The 19,934-nt window shown below is 53.8% G+C and overlaps 1 protein-coding gene across 4 annotated transcripts; it reads right to left on the minus strand.

The window, feature by feature from the left end:
* Positions 1–147: 147 nt before the first annotated feature.
* BPHL (biphenyl hydrolase like) lies at positions 148–18,856 on the minus strand. 4 transcript variants are annotated; one of them, XR_014063001.1, is made up of 7 exons: positions 18,743–18,856; positions 13,394–13,497; positions 10,512–10,678; positions 9,070–9,223; positions 5,950–6,551; positions 4,030–4,153; positions 148–454 (listed from the first exon to the last, which is right to left on the minus strand). XR_014063001.1 is itself a non-coding variant. In XM_081523316.1 (7 exons), the coding sequence occupies exons 1-7, from the start codon at positions 18,847–18,849 to the stop codon at positions 367–369; spliced, it is 876 nt and encodes a 291-aa protein (XP_081379442.1). In that variant the 5' UTR covers positions 18,850–18,856; the 3' UTR covers positions 148–366. The 4 variants fall into 4 exon arrangements, 3 of the variants coding, with proteins under 3 accessions (XP_081379442.1, XP_081379443.1, XP_081379441.1); XM_081523316.1 differs by having other exon boundaries at positions 6,420–6,551; XM_081523317.1 differs by having other exon boundaries at positions 148–711; positions 6,420–6,551.
* Positions 18,857–19,934: the final 1,078 nt, after the last annotated feature.

Raw genomic sequence — 19,934 nt, forward strand, 5'->3', positions numbered from 1 at the left:
TTTTCAACTTCCCCACCTCTCTGGACAACATGATGAGTCTAGAGGCCAGTGCATGCCTGCACCCCTCCGAAAGAAGGCACCGCGTACATTCAGCTCATCTTAGAGCAGCAGTCATGAACGCTACACGTGCTTAATCTCACCTGAAAGTAAAGTAAATCACGACAGGAATTTATTTAAGGCAATGGAAGAAAATCACAGTATGTAAAGGTCAGATTCAAGCTCTGCAGTTATGAAACAGGATACTATGTCCTCAGTGGTAGTGGATTAGGAGCAGTCTGGGGGGAAGTATAGGGAGCCTGGTAGGCAGGTAAGCTGAGGGCTGACCTGCAGGCCCGGAGCTCAGCAGACCACGCGTCCTGGACACGGTCACTGGAGGAACTCTTCCGCTAACTTGTTGAATTCGTCTGCGAAGCGTAAGTGCAGGTTGTGCTTGCCTTCTGGCATCAGATGTAACCTAAAGGAAATGCTGACGATCAGTGGTGCATCGTTAGGAAACCGCCACCCTCCCTGACATTTCACAAAAACCTCACTGAGCAACTGCCCTGTTGTCTTTTCCCTGCGATGTCCATCAGGAGAAAGGGTGAGGTCCGTCTTAACAGACGGTCCCAGAATAGAGACTTGGGAGCGAGAGCCGGAGGCTGACTTGGCAGTGAAGGAGTGCGTGCTCTGCGCTTGGAGCTGAGTCAGGTAAGGAGGGGTTTGACCGGAAACCTGCCGGAGAGGAGGATGTGCGATCTGGTGGTTACCGAAGGGAAAGCATTTTAATAAGGCTGGTCTTAAGAGAGGATTGGAAAGATGGTTAACAAATACGAAGTGTCCAGAATCCACCCGACTGGAGCTTCCTGGAGTATCTGCGTAGTGGGAAAACCTGTTGGAACGCGCCTCCCGAGCAGGCCTGCTGCTGAAGCTCCCAGGTCACCCTGTGTGCTGGAGGACTGGGTAAGTCTGCACACGGCCGGCCCCATGCAGGGCAGTGCCTCCCTGAGGCTGTGAGGGTGTCCGGAGCCCGCACTGGCCCTGCCTGGATCTGTGGCACTCAGCCACCCTTGGGAGGCGCTTCCTTTCAACGGGGTTTGTCAGATGTGGATAGTCTGCAATTTCTTTAATAAAGGCAGGCTTCTCTGAGGTCCAAACTTCATTACTGCCTATAACACTGCAGACATTGTGAGTTTTAAACAAAGGTTCCAGGATACACGTGCGGGTCTGACTTGCTCTGTCCACCATCACTGGACATTAAAAGGACTGTATTCGGGGGGAATGCCAGCTACCACATCGCCCGCTTCTCTGCTTTCCACAGCAGGGGGCTGGGAGCTCCAGGACCTTGGTGAACATCAGGGAGGACTTGTTGGTTGCGGGCAGGGGGGTGAGGGGGTGTCCAGGCTGTCAAGATCACCGGCTTGAAAGGATCTGTGGTCGGTGTCTTTCTGAGCCCCTGGGGAAGGTTAGTGATGCCATCAGCAGTAGCCTAGGCCCTCCCCAGTCAAGGTCGATGCTGCTCAGAAGAGAAGGACGAGCAGCCCTATAGAGAGACAGGGCTCGCAGGATGCTCGCGGCCTCTGTCCTCAAGGGACAGGAAGAGCTGGCCGCTGAGGATGCTGGCAGGCAAGGGGGCACTGGGCCGCCCTGGGCCTCCAGCGTGGACCAAGCTAGACCTTGACGCGGAGCCCCACCTTGAGGGGGCCAGCCCTCTTCCGTCCTTTGTGGAGACCCCCAAGCAGGAAGCAGCGACACCAGCTATGAATCCTGTCTGCTCAGCCATGGTGCGGTCTGCACTCCTCCGGTAGTGAGCTCGGTCTCAGCAAAGACCACGAGCAGCCCCGAGGCCGCCGCGCGCCCCACGGCTGCCTCAGGCCCTGACCACCTACGCCCACACCAGCGTCCAGTCCACAAAGGCGGCTCCTCTGTGCACATACGTCCCCCTTCATTCCTCAGAAAGAGAGCAGGGAGGGATGGCAGAGCCCCCCCGAGTCCCCGGAAACGGATACAGAAGTATGCACGCCTGCTTCTGGGCGCAGTTCTAGGAGACAAAGGCATTTGTTTCGTACCTGGTATCTACTTGCAGGTAAAATCTTTGAGGGGACAGACTGTGTCTTTAATTGTTTCTGGCAAGGAAATGAAGCCCCAAGTTCAGGGGAAGCACCCTGCACTTAAGTGGCTCCCGAGGTGTCAGAGGCCTGTGAGCAGTCGGAGGAGGACCTTGGTGCTCAAGGAATCAACCCTCCTTCTGTGGGTCCAAGATTAACCACCGAGTTTTAGCTTCTTGCCCAACGTACAAGGCTCTCCTGGCAGCAGAAGGGCGCAAGCGTAATATGCCGGCCAGTTTCAGACAATCATCGCAGCCACACTTTCCTCTCGACTCAATTGTTCCAAAGAATCCAAACAACCTTCCATAAACGAATGTACTGAAACCATTAACATTTGAACAGTAAGGGAGTATTTTTCTCCCATATTGATGTATTCAGTTGCTAGGAGATGGGTCTGGAACAGAATTCCTAAATTAAACTTTCTTGCAGACTTTTATTGAACCTGGCTCTCTAAGGCAACACACGTTATTTGTCATGAGTGTCAGTGTGCAAAAACTTGTCATTTCTGAAGAGAGAAGACACTTAACCAGGTCAGAAAGTATGTGATTCAGGCCTCTCACCATCATATTAAAATAAGAGTATGTTTGTGAGAGGCAGCTGTGTTGGGGGAGGGAAGCAGTATATTACGAGGGAAAAAAAAAGATCTTGGATTTGTCATTTACTAGCTATGCAACCTTGGAAGATGACGTAACATGTCTCAGCCTTGACTTTACCCCATCTGTAAAATGGGGACAATATTTTTTTCCATGACTTTGCTGTGAAGTATAATTAGATATTGTAGTAAAATAAGATGAAATATGAAATGCTGTTTGGAAACAGACGTTATACAAGTTTATACTAATGATATTTTATTGCAGAATAAGAAGCATGTTTCCCATGTTTAAAAACTCTCCAAGAAATCTGTTTGTTAAAATCTCCTGGGGAATAAAGAGCACCATTAGGATGCGGAGGGCCCGTGTCTGAGTCTACTCCTGGCTCAGGGGCCGTCCAGGTGGGCTGGCCTGCAGTGGGCACAGGAAGTGGCTCACGTCGGGGAGGAGGAGGATGGTCTTAGGTCAGTTAGGATGAGGCTAATTTCACAAGAATGCTATACAATTCCAAAGATGTCCCGGGGAATGACGGCATCTCTGGATTGAAGACGCAGGCTCTCAATGGGTCAGGGCCCCGGGGGTTAACTGTGAGCTGTGCGTGACCTCCTGGCCAGACCTTCCTCTCTCCTTCAGGATGTGCATCGCTGCGCACCAGGGGAACATCGGGTTTACTCAATGTGGAAGCTGGCTCTCACGTCAGCCCAAGTATTTAAATGATAAACTTCTGCTCCATACAGAAATGAATGGAACTGAAGACCAGACTCCGCTGACATGTCTCGTTAGGCTCCCCAGTGTGCCTGGGGCTGGCTGGCAGAAACAAGGCTGCTCGGCCCAGGAGCAGGTCTCTGCTGTTCAGCTGAGTGAACCACCCACAGGCCGGCTGGCACACCCTGCTCTCCTGGGATTCTCCTCTGAGGTGTACATGTTTAAGGCTTAACGTGAAAAGCATACAACATAATTTTAAGCAGGAAAAAAAAAACAGGAATCAAAGTTGAAGACAGAATATGATTAAAAATACTAAGAAAGGTGAAACACACAAAAGTGCTAATAAGGGAAGTATTTAAGTGGATGGCAAGCGACAGGCGATTTGCTTCCTTATTTTGATCCTACAGACTTGCTGGGCAGGCAGTGCTTTTACAGTGAAAGCTCTCGAGGGACGGACAGCTGTTTAGGTTGGTGCCACCAGGGCGGGAGCCCCCGATCCTGCTGCCAAAACACAGGGCACCTGGGCCCCTTCGTTCCCAAACGGGGCGGGGTACAGCCTGAAAGCCCAGCCCTCAGCCTTAGCCTCCTGCAGCTCCTCCTGTTTGCCTCCCAAAGCCCTGGAGCAGAGCGCTGGCTGGAGCCGGACTCACCGTGACCCTCTCACATGTCTGTGTAAGAAGTCGGCATGGAGACGTGGGACCAGGGGATCCTTCTCGCCGTGCACGATTAAGGTGGGGCACTGGACCAGGGGGAGCAGGTCCCGACAGATGTTCCCTGCAAGACACGAGACTGCTCTCCTGAGGCCCTCCTGGTGGGGCGGACCCCCACCCCCGCCAGTGTCTGGCTGGATCAGACGGCCTGAGTGCTTCCAGCTCCGACGGTCTCCAGGTCTCCTTTTCTGGGTCTCTCCTGGCCTTTTTCCTTTAAGCTCCACTAGTGAACGAGGCACTCCAGTCCTCTTGCCTGGAAAACCCCATGGATGGAGGAGCCTGGTAGGCTACAGTCCATGGGGTCGCTAAGAGTCGGACACGACTGAGCGACTTCACTTTCACTTTTCCCTTTCATGCACTGGAGAAGGAAATGGCAACCCACTCCAGTGTTCTTGCCTGGAGAATCCCAGGGACGGCGGAGCCTCGTGGGCTGCTGTCTATGGGGTTGCACAGAGTCGGACACGACTGAAGCGACTTAGCAGCAGCGAACAAGGAGTCCTGGCTGATTAAGATTCATAATTCATATAAAACAGCAGTTGAACAAATAACCTACAAGTCTTCATATTACATGGGGCATCTGAAAAGCTTCTCCCTTGAAATACAGGGGCCCCCGCTGGCCCTCCAAGTCCGTGTTCCTCACGGCAAAGCCACAGCTTCAGCAGGACGGAAGCTGCCTTCCACCCTGCCTGCCCCCCGCCCGCCCTGGGGAGACCCCGGGCCCTGCCCTGAGGGACGACAGCCTTCCTGGGCAGCACAGCACAGGCTGGGCTCCGGGTCCCGACCTGCTGTTTCCCTGAATCCGCTCGGACGGCAGCCATGTGGCAAAGCCAGAGCACATAGCCGGGCCTGTCTGATGCCAAACCCACTCCGCGTCCCTGCACTACGCTGAGCGGCTGCAACCCCGAGGACCTGGCAAGAGCCCCGATCCAAGGAACGGGCCCGACAGAGAGAGAAGCCGTTTACTAACAGCCTTGCTGTAATATGATTCACGTGGTGCCGGGTTCTCCGTGACACTTTCTCCCTCCCTTTCTCTTTCGCAGGAGACCTCATTTTTTAGAGTTTCAAGTTTACAGCAGAATTGCAAGGCAAGCACGGGCACACACCCCATCTCCTTGCCTCCCCTGTCACCAACACCCCCTGAAACATGTGTTACAGCAGACACGTCATCACCACCCCGCATCCGCGGTTCTCACGCTGTGGGTTTGGACAAATGAACGAGGACGCGCATACGGCACTACGACACTACACAGAGCGCGTTCACTGCCCTAAAGGTCCTCTGTGCGCCTGTTCTAAGAGGTCTACAGTGGGATCTCGCTGTTTGGTCTGTATTTTAATCAGGCTGTTTTCTTACTGTTCAGTTTTAAGAGTTTTTTGCAGGGACTTCCCTGCCGGTCTAGAGGTTAGTACTCCGCGCCTCCACTGCAGGGGAGTTCCATTCCAGGTCAGGGAACGAGGACCCCACAAGCCTCGAGCCCTGAACCCCCATCCTCCGGAAAACAGTCACTCCTGTCTGTGGCTTGTCTTCCCAGTCTCCTAAAACACCCGGTTTCTATGGGTGGATACTGCGTTTGAACAGGATATACTTGTTTTGAACTTACAGCAAAAAAGTAACATTTCCAAATGTTCTTCTCATTATGAAAGTTCTGACAGATGACTCATTCTGGAAATGACTACTGAGGAGACAAAACTGGGCCCTGAATCATAACTGTTTGGTAACTAATGTGTTTCAAGGTCAGATCCCACCTACTCTCTAATCTTTTGGCAATTAGAAAAATGAGATTACAAATGAAAACAGCGCTAAGAACAGACTTTAATTCAGAGCTTCTCTCAAGGGTGCCAATTCTTGTTATTGGAACATACCTGTCGGGGCTAAAGTGACACAACTTAGCTCTGAAGACGGGAAAGGGCTGAATACCCTTTTCCTTGTCCTGACTCCACTGGGGCCAGAGGTCGTGACACAGACTCCTCCTCTCCTGTCGGGTAACAGAGGTGGCAGTGGCCTGATGCCTCTCGAGGTGAAAAAGGGGAGGTCTGTGTTGCCACTGTTTGTTTTCGAGTGACCATCCTGGTGTTAGTTGAGTGTGTGAGACTTCTGGAGACAAAGGGGATAGACCAGCGTGCTATGAGAGACTCAACAACGCGAGCTTCGTGCACACGTCTATCGTGCAGCACAAGAACTTGCCTTCGTACACGATCACCCTCTGTCCACGCCTCAGTGTGGAAGGATGGTGGGTGAGCGTGTCAATCCCTGAGGAATTCTCGAGCATCACGGGGCCTCACTCGGCCTCTCCAACCAGCAAAGGGACCATTAAGTGGGTCGTGTGACCTACCGTCTGGAAGATGCTTAAACTGCTCTATGCCATCCACCCACTTTTCACAGGTTCTGGCAAAGTAGTCGAACCCATAGAGGGCTTCCAGAGGCTTTCTCGCCCTCTCACTCCATTTAGAAACATCCCGGATACCTGGAAGACAGACAGACGTGTGGGCAAGGATGGGTTTAGTCTCAGACTAGAGCTCATCTGTGCACACGCCGGGCACAGCGCACCTGGAGCCGTGACGCTGGCTGCCCTGTCGGTGGGCACGCTGCCCTGTCTCCAGGGGGCTCGCCAGGCTTCACCCCGGTTGGCCAGGCCTTTCCCGAGCCCCCGTATCACTGCCCAGCACGGTCACGTCCACTGGCTTCTGCATCCGCGGTGAATGCAGAGTGCGGAGTCCCCGCCAAGGCATGGGTGCTGGGTCAGAGTTCTGCTGCGCTCTGCCCCCACAGTGGCCCTGGGGCACCAGCTGATTATGACTGAGGATAAGATGGAAGGAGATATTCCCCTAACTGGGGTCATCAGAGTGAAAACGACATTACTTATAACAGAGTTTTTCTGAATTGCATTTACATACACTGAGAAACGCATAAATATCATTTGCTCCAAGCTCTATCACTGGAGAAATTGTAACTACTAACTACAAGCTGTCTCACAGATGACTCTCTGATCGGAAAGGAAATAACGGCTTCAGAATGGATAGACGAATTCAATCCCTTAGCTCAGTTTTTCCATTTTTCTTTAAAACACGGTGACTGTGGAGATTCTGATGCTCCTGAGCACAGTCAACAGTGCTCACCGAGCACCTCAGGTACAGCTCCGTCTGCAGGACCCGCCCTGAAGGCGGGACACAGGGACTCACGCAGCGTGCTGCCCGTGTGGTGACCGGGACAGGGCCGGGCGCCTGGAGGCCCAGCACGCACGGGGGGAGTGGGCACAGCTGAGAGGCGTGGCCGGCTCAGAGCGGCCCGGGGCAGGGCGACCCAACAGAGACAACGCCTGCATTTTCCTCCTGCTCCGCTACCCTGCAGATGGACGCCAGGGCTGAATCCAGAGGCTGAGGACGCTGAACTGCTTCTGGGAGGAACTGAGACTTCGGGTGGGAGGGGGAGATGTAGAGAAGCAGCCTGAATAGTGAGAGGGGGAAGGAGGTCCGGGAGGGAGGAGTGCATGTGGTGGAGGAGGACGGGGAGGGGAGAGCGGAGAGGGGAGAGCAGGGCGGTGGAGGAAGAGGATGGGGGGGGGGGAGCGCAGTGCAGGGGGAAGGGGAGGGGAGAGCGGGCATGCGGCCCGCCAGTGCCTGATCCGCGGGCACTGCCCTTGGCTGCGGAGCGGACCACACCCGCTGCAGGCCCTCTTGCCATGAACAAGGAGCTCTTTCATAACATATAATTTCTGCTGCATCGCTGGAGTCTGCAGTAATTGATGAAAACGAGTATGAGTGAGTATGTGTGTACGCGTGTGTGCGCACGTGTGTGTGCGCGCGTGTGTGTGCAAAAGACAGGAACCCTGAAAACACAGCAAAGACTGGTGAGGCCACTCTAAGGCGGGGCGGCCTCGAGGGAGGGTGACTGTTCGCTGGTGGGGGGTGGACATGGCTGGACCGGGGATGAAACCAGGCCCCACCTGGCACCCCCCGCGGTTCCCAGGGGCAGCGAGTGGACAGCGCTGAAGGAGAGCATCCTCGATTTATGCTCACCATTTATCTTGTTTGTTTTCAGATTAAGGGTAAGCAATTATTTGCTGCTAATCAAACACCACAAAGCAATCAGAATCTTTATAAAGCTAGTGAAACAACTAGAAAATTGGAAGAAAAAGCTTAAGAAATTATGCAGAACCCTACACACAGCAACGCCGAGATGGATATGAACAAAAACAGGAAGGTGGAGACTCAGTCTACAAAGTTCAATCAGTCCCTGAAAGGGTGGGGGGTGAGGGAAGAGGAGGGGGGCAGGGGGAGGAGGAGCAGAAGTAGGTGGTGGACACCCGCTCAGTGAGGAGACCCCCCCAAGGAGGGTTTTTTGTGTTTTGCTAAACTCTGACAAACTGCGGAAACAGTTCGGGAGAGGAGGGGCAGCTCTGGGGTGGGGCTGGGGTCACGGGGGCAGGTGCGGCTGCTGGGGCCCGAGCAGCTCCCGAGCTGGCAGCTGGATGCCCTGACCGGGGGCCTGGTGGGAGAGCTGGCCGCCGGCACGGGCCCTGGGCAGGGACCCCAGCCGGTCCCTGGCACTCACGGCGCCGGCCGCCTCCACTGGGGCCTCAGCCGGACACAGACAGGCGGTGGCTGGGGCCCGCGGGCTGCAGTCCGTGTCTCTAAAAGTCCTCACAGATAAGCTTGAAGGACAGCCTTAGAAAGCGTGAACAGCATAAGAGTTCTTCATCAAAACTAAGGCTTCCCACCCGAATACAATGTTCCCTTCCACACTCAGGGTACCTGAAATGAGGCTGTGAGTAACACTTCAGGTCGACCCCCTCCTTCCCAGAAGGTCACTAACACAGCAGGAAATGTAAGTACTAGACTTATCAGCCTTTTCCTGAGTGTCACTTCTGGAAATAGGAAACTTTAAAATGCAGACTAGTTAAAGCGCACGACTTTGCTGAGAACGCTTCATCTTTCCATGATCTGTCAACACACGTGCAAACAGGGCCAGGCGGAGGGACCTACCCTGGTAAACCTCTGCGTCCTGCTCAGTCACGTAGGCGTTGGCCCCCCAGATCACCATCTTGCTGACATACGAGGGATACCGTGCGGCCGCAATGAGGGCTGTTATCCCCCCGTCGCTCCACCCCAGCAAAGAGATCTTCTTAAACTTCAGCGTCTGTGACAAACAGCAGAACGCACAGCACGGTCAGAGCTCCCAGCTGCGGAGAGAACCTGAGATAATAATGCCTGGGCCCACACAGCTGTGGTGTGTCCGCTGGTCACCAGAGAGGAACCCTGGAGCCACCATTGGTGACACAAATGTCTCCTCTCAGCCTGCTGTGGTGCGAATACCACTGGCACACACGCCTAAGCACGCACACAGCATCCAGTACTGTTCGGAATCGGGAGGGAACTACACCTTCAGGGTGCATAACATCTCACGGAGAAGGACACGGTGGAAATCAGCTCTACTTGGTCGTGACAACGTGTGTGTGTCCACACAGGCCTGAGTGAAGATGCTGAGGACAGGTCTGCAGATCAGAGAGGGACTCCTGAGAGCTGCTGGAGGGCTGGAGCCACTGCATGTGGTCAAGTCACTCACTGCAGCTTTGGGAAGAACCAGCTACAGGAAGCCTGGGACAGAAGCCGACACAGTGGTGAGGGTGGGGGATGCTACTGAATCCTTGGGTGAGTCAGCCAGGCTCCAAGAATGCGCTTGACGGGATACATGGACACAGATTACACCTGAGACGCTAGCGAGCAGTTAAAAACTGAATGACTGGGAAAGTAAATTAACAGGTGTTAGTCCAGGACATCTGTCGACCGGAGTGCACACTGGTGTGACTGCTGTGGGGCATACTTTGGCTCCATCCTGTATCCCCCATCACGCAGCAAGTCATCTAAATGTGCACGGAATTCACACACACACACCAGGGCAGGACCACAAAGTCCACGCCAGCACTATTTACAGCAGTAAATAAGAACCACAATGTCCACGCACAAGTGTTCACTGCACTTCCTGTATAATCACACGGAAACACACACACAGCAGCAGCAGCTTAGAAATGATGCATCTACCACCAGACGCCAGGGAATTAAGACACAGGGTGTCCACACAATGGAATGAATACTAAGTGCCTATTATGAACTGAAGGATCTCTGTGTTTATTACCATGGAAGTATCTCTGTGATAAACTGTCCAATAAAACAGTAAGCTGGAAAACCATTAGGTATAGAAGGATGCCATCAACACAAACTGTGTATTTATATATGTAATAAGACTGCCCAGAAAGGCAGACCCTCAAAGCCATGGTAGCAGTATCTCTAAAAACTTTCCTCTTTGTATCTATTTGAACCCTTTGAATTTCTACAGGAGTCACCCTTGAAGAAACAACAAGCAAACAAAATAAACGAAGACAGGCCCCGCCACCTTCCTCCCCTGAGCTCTTCCCCAAGAGGCCCACCTTCATCAAATCAATGGCATCTTTTGCATCTCGCTCAAAGAAGTCCACTGGGAAATCTCGATCGGGGGGTCGGGAGTGTCCGTATCCTCGGGGGTCCCAGGCAACCACCGTGAAGAGCTTCTTATTCAGGTGCTCAATCTGAGGTCCAAAATCTGTCTCTCCACTGCCTATCAATAAAAGTGGTCATCTGGTTACACTCCAGTAAACGCTGTCATTGCTTCAAACACACTCCAGCAAAAACGGAAACAAGAGACCAAGTAGCTGGTTTCTAGTCAAATTAGCAGCAAATTTGTAACCAGCAAAGCAGCCTGGCAGAGAAGGAACCGGGGCTTCCTCTCCTGCGGGAGCTCACACCTGCCCCCGCCTCCCCTAGCGGCTACCCTGAGAAGGACGCTGTGCTTCCCTTGGTCCTGTATCATTAATATTCCAGCACGGTTGATATCTTCTCAGTTTAACCTTCCTTTTTATTAGAAAACAAAATTCATGAAACTCTAGAAATAAACCTACTGATACAACGTACTTCTGGGTTATTTTTTTTTTAAATGACCGTTACAAATGAGAGAGATCTTAATAGTATCTGTAGACACATTAATGAGATTAGATGCAAATTATTCAAAGCCAAATTCTAAAACCCCAGGTGTCTTTTACTAAAGCCAATGAGAACAGCCCTGGAGATTTTATTTTCTGCTCGTAACTAGAAACCAGAAAATTAAAACTCCGAAATGATGGAGGACAGGATGCAGAGGAATAAATCAGTGTGTTTCACGACAACAGTATGTGAGTATTAGCAAGTAGAACAGTGTTCTCAAGCTGGTGGTGGACTTGACTGGCAAGCAGAGTTGCCCAGTGAGGTCCACACAGTGTAGAAGGCCAGACTCCCAAGAAGCCCAGTCCAGGGGCAAGTCAGCATCTTATTTCTAAGTTTTGCTTGGTTTCTAAGGACTCACAGCTATGGCCACACCTTGCTTCACAAACTGGCGATTATTAGAAAATGTCTTTCAAGAAACTGTAGGATCATTTAACATCATCAAGGACCATCACTCTCCCTGACAAAATGTACCTTCTCAACACCAGGTAAACCATCCAGAAAACCCAGGCCAAGAACAAACTGGATTTCAGTGCAAGCCTCCTGCTCTGACATCTGAGGCTGCTCCCAGGATCCCTGAACTGGAGGGACTTTCAGGGAACCACCCTGCAGGAGGGGCAGGAGGTGGGAAAAGGCAGCAGTGCAGCTCAACACCACTTTCAGAAATAAGACACGTGCTTTCTGGCACACAACTCAAGACCAGAGCAAAGAACACTAAAACCTTAAAAAAATTACTTTAAGGAGTAGTTACCAATATATGATACCTGAGGAGAAACATATCAACACCGGCTGCCCGTGGGGAGGGGACTGGGTGGTAGGGGACAGCGGTTCAGGGGAGAGACTTGCTGTTTGACTTTTGGATCAGGTTAATGTTTCACACAAGCAAAAATTAAAACTGCCAAAAGCTTTTTATACCAGGATAATGACAACAATATTGAAGCAATGGCAATCTATGCTGGCAAACTTCATCGCTTTAGCTCGGGGTCAACCACTAGAGTAAAGGTCCTCCTCTATTACACAACCTCGAGGGAAAGAGATACTAAACACTGTCTGGACACAGATGCCTCAACAGCTGCAACAATCAGCTGAGGTTACGTCAACTGGAACCATCATGTAACTGAAAAATGTTAGCATTTTACTTTTAGGATAAAGAAGCAAATCAAAAGGAAATAAGTATATGATGGGATTACTTAACTAAATAAAAAATAAAACAGTAACAGAAACCTTAAAATCAAATTTGAGACGCTCTGGGATCACTGGAAACTCCCCTCCTGAACTTTCTACACCTAAACTTCTTACCTGCAGGAGGCGATGGTGATCCATCTGGCTTTACCACGCTCGGTTCACGCCAAACTAATTCTGACCTTCGGAAAGGCTGTGAAAGCCCATCTTGTTGTTTGCTCTTACCTTGACTGAACACACAGTCACGCACAGCAGGGAGATCAGTCCAACTTTTAGCGGCAGAAGTCACATCCTGGAACCCCCCAATGCCAGGCAAACTGGGCCAGCTGGTCACCCACTCATTGCCTGCCTTCCCCCACCCCTTCTTCCCCCACCCTTTCTTTGACTTGTCATCCCCAAGGCTGTAGGAAGGGGCTTCCCGGATAGCTCAGCTGGTAAAAAATCTGCCTGCAATGCGGGAGACCTGGGTTTGATCCCTGGGTTGGGAAGATCCCCTGGAGAAGGGAAAGGCTCCTCACTCCAGCATTCTGGCCTTGAGAATCCCATGGACTGTCTAGTCCACGGGGTCGCGAAGAGTCAGACACGACTGAGCGACTTTCACTTTCATGCTGTAGGAAACGACACAGTGTTCGACTTCCACGGAGAAAAGTGGGTTTTTAAAGGAATGAAAATTGCATTAAGTAGAAAGGTATCTTTGGGGCTTCCCTGGTGGCTCAGTGGTAAAGAGTCCACCTGCTACTGCAGAAGCCACAGGTTCGAGCCCTGAGCCAGAAAGATCCCACATGCTGTGGAGCAGCTAAGCTTGTGAACCAGGACTCTCTGCAACAAGAGAAGCCACCACAATGAGAAGCCCAAGCACCGCAACTAGAGTAGGCATCGCTCCCTGCAATTAGAGAAAAGTCCCCACAGCGATGAAGACCCAGCCGGAAATGAGCAAGTAAAGAAGGAAAATGTTGAAGGAAAGGTAGCTTTCTGGACCCTCTCAAGTTGACCACGGCAAATATCACGGAAAGCATCTCAGCAAAGCACTAAGGCTGCGCCTCCAGCCCGGGCCTCTGGGATGGGGGGCCCAGCAGAGGACAGCGTGCCGGACACGCCTCGGAAGCCTGCGCACCCAGCATCCCCGGAAGCAGCAGGACGGCGTGCTCTCCGTCCCCGGTCCGCAGGTAGTGCAGATGGACGCCGTTCACCGCGGCCTTGGCGGAGGTCACGGAGGAGCTGCAAGAGAGAAGCCCCGACCCCAGAGGGCGACTGAGCTTGGCGCCAGCCAGCCCCAGCCCCCTCCCCGGCCCCTGGTCATCCGGATCCGGATCCGCACTCCAGTTTCCCAAACCCAGAAGGGGCGGGTCACCTGCAGCACCAGCTCTGGGCCCACCCACAGGGGTGTGGAGAGGCCTGCTGACGTCAGTGGGCCCACAGCCCCGCAGCTGGAGGCAGGGACCCCGAGGTGGGAGGCAAGGTGGGCAGGGCGCCGGCACAGAGCCTGGAGCCCCTCGTTGAGGCCCGGCAGGTCCGGCAGGTCCGGAGGAGCCACCTGGACCCTTGGCTGCACAGGCAGTGATCCCAAGGGTGAGAACGGTCTTGGGGTCCACAAGCTGACCTTCTGGGCCCTGGCCTCTCTGTTCTCTAGGCAGCCGCACGAGTGCCCTGGTCAAGAATGCCTGTCTGCTCTGATGTGGCCAGACCGGTTTATAAGATGCTGAGATGTCTGCATTGACTGTTAAGTAGCCAGGTCCGTGTCTAGAGTCCCGCACGCTGCCCCCTCCTGGGCCCAAGACCTCCCACGCTGCGGCATCTAACCATGTGTCGTCCTGGGGGCTCTGCGCAGGGCAACCCCCTCAGTGACTGTCCCAGAGGCTCCAGGACCACTGCACCGGGAGACCCAGCAACAGCACACACGGCCCGGCCCCAGGCTCAAAGAGCCTCCCAGCAGCTCCCCAGATGGCCAGTGACACGCAGGAGGGCCATGAAAGCACACCAGGACAGATGCTAGTAGGCGCGGCGAGCCAAACACACAGACCTGGGTGGGAGTAAGGCTGACCCAACTCCAGGCTCACGATCCACAGAAATGTCACAGGAGGGGTAATAACAGGACCCTCGAGCCGGGGTTGTGTCTCATGGACCCTGCTGTTACTTGTTAACACCCTGCTCCCTGGACGGCTCCAGGACAAGATAAAACCACAAACCGCTCTACTCCTAGTCACCTCCGGAAACGAGGGTTTATTGACATTTCCTTTGCTCCCGCCCATCTGCAGAGCGCGTCTGCACAACCTCAGGGAGGGGAGGGTCATGACGGGAGAGAAGCAGACTCCTGTCCAGCACAGGAACGAGGCGGCTCCCCAGACAGACAGACACCCGGCGCCTGCTCAGCTCAGGGGCTGCTCCTGCATCACTTCTCGAGCCCGCAAGGTTTTCCAGGGCCCCTGCCTTGCAGCATGAAGGACGTCTTGTAAAGGCCTTCTGCACAGGGAAGGCGTCACATATGACACGCCCCGCTGTCTCTCACGATCGAGCCCAGGGCTTTCACGACCCGGAGTTGTGGGCTCTCCGGCCTGGGAGCCGTCTGGGGCCCGGCTCACACCAACTTCTCTTTTGTGGTCTGTCCGATGTCTCCGCTGCCAAAAGCCTCCCTGTGCCTTGCCCTATCCACGTAGATTCCCCCATGCCTAAGCACATGGAGATAAAACCAGGCCGTCTAGACCTGGGCGTGATGGGCGCTCAGTGTCAGGGGAGGGTTGCGGAGGCAGAGGACTCTGAAGGCGGTCTCAGAGATGAGAGGCCCCGTGGGGGTTGGAGAGAGGCACCTGGAGGAGAGTGAAGTGGCTTTTGAGATGAACTTCCAAGATGGGTAAAATGCTGGAGAGAAAATGGGGTGGGGAGGGTGCTTTTAGAAGAACTGGGACACTCAAGGGCCTGGGAGTCAGGGACATAGAGGGGGCAAGGCAGGACAGGTCGGCTGCTGGAGTGTGGGCACAGAGGGGCAAAGGTCAGGCTAGATGGCGATGGGTTTGCCGCTAGGCGGTCAGGGCAGGGAGCACGTCTGGGGCTTCGTCACCGTCACCGCACGGACAGGCCCTGCCCTTGTCACAGCAGCCGGCCCCTGGGGCAACGGAGGCTCCCAGAACCTTGCCTCCATCTCCAGGCTGGAGAAACAGAGGACAGAAAACTGGACAAAAGCAAATCAACTTTAAGAAAAAAGTTTCCTTTTAAAAAATATTTATTGAATGACTTTCCACATCAATACACTTGATATGAGTGTTGCATTCTCCCTCCAGCTTATCAAAGGGCTCTTGGATGGCGGTCAGGCCCCCGAAAAGGTTAGAAAACTTGAACAAAAATGAACCTCTTTCTCTTGGGATTTACTCCTTCACCACTTTCTCCCTCCTATTAATCGCTTCTCTAATCTAGGTGTTCTTAAGCAGGTGTGTTCATTAGAATCACCTGAGGAGTTAAAGCTACACCTGCCCAGGACAATCCCAGGAGACCCACTGGTAACTCTGGGGTAGAGCCCCGGCACATGCTTTCTGAAACACTGCTGTATTATTCACCCATTCATGTATATCCGGAACCCCCTATTTTGTGCTGGGCACCCCATGTTGCCTAGGGGTTGGCAGAGAAGACCAGTCTGCCAACTAGTGATATTCTGACAGAAGCTGTGGAGACAGGGGACCCTGGGCTGCACACAGCAGACACAGGTTCATGCCTTCTGCACCCCAACACACCTGCCCACTCAGCTCCCCTGTATATGAGACCACTTCCTGCCCCCACAATACCAGGGGCGGTCGCAAGCTTAACTTGAATCTTCTGGCAAACCTTTAAATCTCCAGATGCCCAGGCTGCACTAAATGAAAATCTCTGGGATGGGATCTAGGCATCTGTATTTTTTAAATTCCCCAAGAGAATCCAATAGTCAACCAAAGATAAGAAAGGTTATACTGAATTCATTTTGGAGAAGAGAAAAATTCAGTCTCCTTTTTAGACACAGTCTGGAAAGCCATCCATCTCATGTCTGTCCTGTCCCTCCTCTGGGAGGCTGGACGGACAAGTCTGTGTGTGCAACCGGCGGGGGAGGGGGTGGCGTGACACGGGGGAGAAGCAATAGGGCAGCAAACCCCCTCCACGAGGGAGAGGTAACTGCAGGGCCGGCAAGAACAGACCGGTTTGGGGCAGGTAACTAGGGTAGAACTGGTCAGTTTAATTATTAAACTAGATAATGTCCTCTGATGGTGCACATTAGACTTTGCCTAATTTTACCACCGAGGAAGCTGAGTGTTAAGAGTTTAGGTAACTAGCCCCAGTCACTCTGCTTGCAATTTGCAAAGTAGAAGTGAGCACCTGAATGTCACACTCGGCTTAGAAATAAAAACGGGAGCCATCTCATAAGATACGTCCTCATTTTGAAAGTCCGACATATTCTCTGTAACTTGTATGTTCAGCTATTTCTTTTGTATATTTTTTCTATTTATTTATACTTATTTAAATTAATTTATTTTAATTGGAGGCTAATTTACTTTACAATATTGTAGTGGGTTTTGCCATACATTGACATGAATCAGCCATGGTTGTATATTTTTTTCTAAAGGGACTGTTAGCTACAATGAAGTTAGCAACATAAAAGTATTAGCTTGCATAAACATGAATTTTGATGACTTATTTTTACATCTTTCATACATTGTATTATTATCTAGATATTCATATTTGTATTATTAATTGTAACTGCTAATTACTTAGCATGGGGGCTTCCCAGGTAGCACAGAGGTAAAGAATCCGCCTGCCAATGCAGGAGACGAAAGAGACCCAGGTTTGATCTCTGGGTTGGGAAGATTCCCTGGAGCAGGAAATGGCAACCCACTCCAGTATTCTTGCCTGGGGAATCCCAACGACAGAGGAGCCTGGCAGGCTACAGTCCATGGGGGTCGCAAAGAGTTGGACATGACTGAGTGCCCAGGCCTTTAAAATTCACTGTCTCAAATCCTTAGGACAATTCTGCAAGGCGTGAGGCTCAGAGAGGTTCCATAACTTGATTGTGTACATGCTTTTTCTGTAACCGCACTGCCAAACAGAGTCCCCTGCAGGGCTAGACACCAGGCCAGCACTCACCCTGACTGCTGGACAGAGGCAGGGGCAGGCGCGTCTCTTACCCTCAGGCAGAGTATCCCCAGATTGAACCAGAAAACATCTGTCTTCAGGTGGGCTGTTAGGCTTCCTTAAGGTATTAATACTGTAACTGCGCATAACATACAACTTCAGGTAGAAAAGGCTTGGGGTGGAAGAAGGCGGACGTACGGAGAAGGTTCTGGAACACAACTCAATCGTGGGTTGGGGCACCCGCTGTTCTGAAGCCTCGGTCTTACAGGAGTGCCCTCACCTGCTTCCACAAGCTGCACTCTTGTTTCAGGATTAATCGACACACTGCTTGTTTGGCCCATCACAGGTCAGATCAATTTCAACTGCATTTACAAAATTGTGGTTCAAAATCCAGAGAAACCTGTTTCCCGGGGATATTTTAGGACGAATGATCTGCACTGCTAAGTGGATGAGGCCTTCTTGCAACCATTAACCAACAGTAACAGATACCGGTGCAATCACAGTAACTTCATTTCAACTCCTTTCTGTGAACAGGAAACCGGATAGGGCATTTTTCAGTGGACTTACAGAGACTGCAGACACTGAGATTATTTTCCCATGTGTATGAAAACAGTCCTGAAAATCTAATAGATCTAAAATGGTAACAAAATCAAATCCTAAACTCAAGACCCAGTGAATCACAATATGAAAGCGTAAAGCTGGTCAGACCTCTCCTTTCGCCTTCGGAATGGACGCTTCCCCATCAGGTACAGTGACGCTCTGAAGGCCAGGTACCCGCCGAGCTTGTACGCAGACACCTTCCTCGTCAAGAGCGGAACTGACCCGCCGGCTGTGAGCAGAGACCACCCCGCGCGCGCCCCCATGACCGGCCACTATCACTTGGGACCAAGGGCGCCCACTTTGGGGCTGGGGGTCAGAGGTTAATCCAGAGACTGTCTTCTCTCAAGGTATGTGCGGGTTTTAAGAGGGGAGAAAGGCAGACTCTCGGGCGTCTCCACGGCCTGCACCCCTCGGGGAGCCGGGCCCAAGAACCCGCATCTCCCGGTCCCCGGGTGGGTCTCCCGCACGTCCCAGCTCGAGGTCCAGCCCGCGGCTCCGAGAGCTGACGCGGCGCGGACACCGCAGGCTGGCCCCGGAGCCAGGGTCCGGGGTTCAAGCGCGCCTCCTCCCTGGCCTCCGTCCGCACGGCCGCCCCACCGAGGCCGAGCGCAGCGCCCCCTCGGCCGCGCCCCGGTCACCACTTGACTGGCAACGGGTCGGCCAGGCGGCGACCACTCGCGGCCCCGGTCCGGCCGCTGGCCTGCTGCCCCCTTCCCGCCGCCCCGAGCGCGCGGGCGAGGATACGGGGGCCCCTGGAGGGGAGCGGCGCCATTACCCGAACGCCGCGACGGGCCCGGCCCGGGGGACGAGGATCCCGAGCTTCAGCGCTGAGTGCAGCAGCCTCAGCCGCCGCGCGGCCCGACCGCCCAGCGCTGCCGCCATGGTGGGCGCCTGTGACGGCCCGGGGAGTGCGCAGGCGCCGGGGCTCCCAGCTACCCTGAGCGCGCACCGCCGCCAGGCCCCGAGCACGCATGCGCCGGGACGCCGGCCGCCCCGAGCCGGCCCCCTCCGCCCCGAGCACGCATGCGCCGGGCGCCGGCCGCCCCAAGCACCGCCTAGAGCGGGGCGGTCTGGGCGCTGAGCCGGACACCCCGGGTTTGTACGGTCCCGCGCCGTACCTGTGCTCGCGGTTCCCGGGGACACCGGCACAGAGCGTCTCCCCTGGGTGTCAGCTCTAGCCTGACGGTGACCGGCGTCCCGCCCTCGCGGAGGGTCGGGCTCGGGGCCGCCGGCCTGACAGCTGGCGGGGACTGGGGTTTGCCTTGTGCGTTCTTGCACCGCCCCACACCCGCTAGGGCCCCTGCTCCCGGAGATCAGGGAGGGCCGGCGGCGTGGAGCGCGGTGCGGGCGGGGGGCCGGGCCTCGAGAGCTAAGCCGGAGCCTCCGAAGGATCCCGCAGACAGGCCGGGGCTCCCGCTTCTCCGCGCTGTGGGGGGAGCAGAGGGGGCGCCGGTGCTGAGGGTGGGGGTTGTGTCCGCGTGGGGTCCCTGGCCGCCCCCGGGGCGGGGAAGCGGCGAGGGCGGCAGGCTCGGTCGTAAAAGGAGCGGCGTGTGAGGCCAGGTCAGTGAGGCCCCTGCGGCCCCAGGTGGGAAGCAGGTGGGTGTCGGGCTGGGCCGGGGGCAGGGTTAGTGTCTAATGGGAGCAGAGCCTCAGTTTTGCAGGAACGTGGAAGCAAAACAATGTGAACGTGCTTAGGGCTGTACACGTAAAGACGGTTAAGATGGCAAGTTTTATGTGTATTTCACCACTGTGTGCTCTTCTTACGACCAGTTCAGTCTTTAAAGATTATAAACAGTATTTGCAGCCGAAAGTTCCATAGGGAAAAAAACAGCAACAGTACCCTTTGATTGTGGCTACTCTCTACGTTAACAGAAAACTGCACATCGATGGCTGCTGTTTAGCCTTGTCTTGAATTGGAGATTCCAGCAGCTTCCTTGCATTTTACGTTACTTCTTCTCCCGGAGACC

The sequence above is a fragment of the Giraffa tippelskirchi genome, chromosome 8 (assembly GCF_054371585.1).
Source record: "Giraffa tippelskirchi isolate mGirTip1 chromosome 8, T2T-mGirTip1v1.2.pri, whole genome shotgun sequence".
Lineage (NCBI taxonomy): Eukaryota > Metazoa > Chordata > Mammalia > Artiodactyla > Giraffidae > Giraffa > Giraffa tippelskirchi.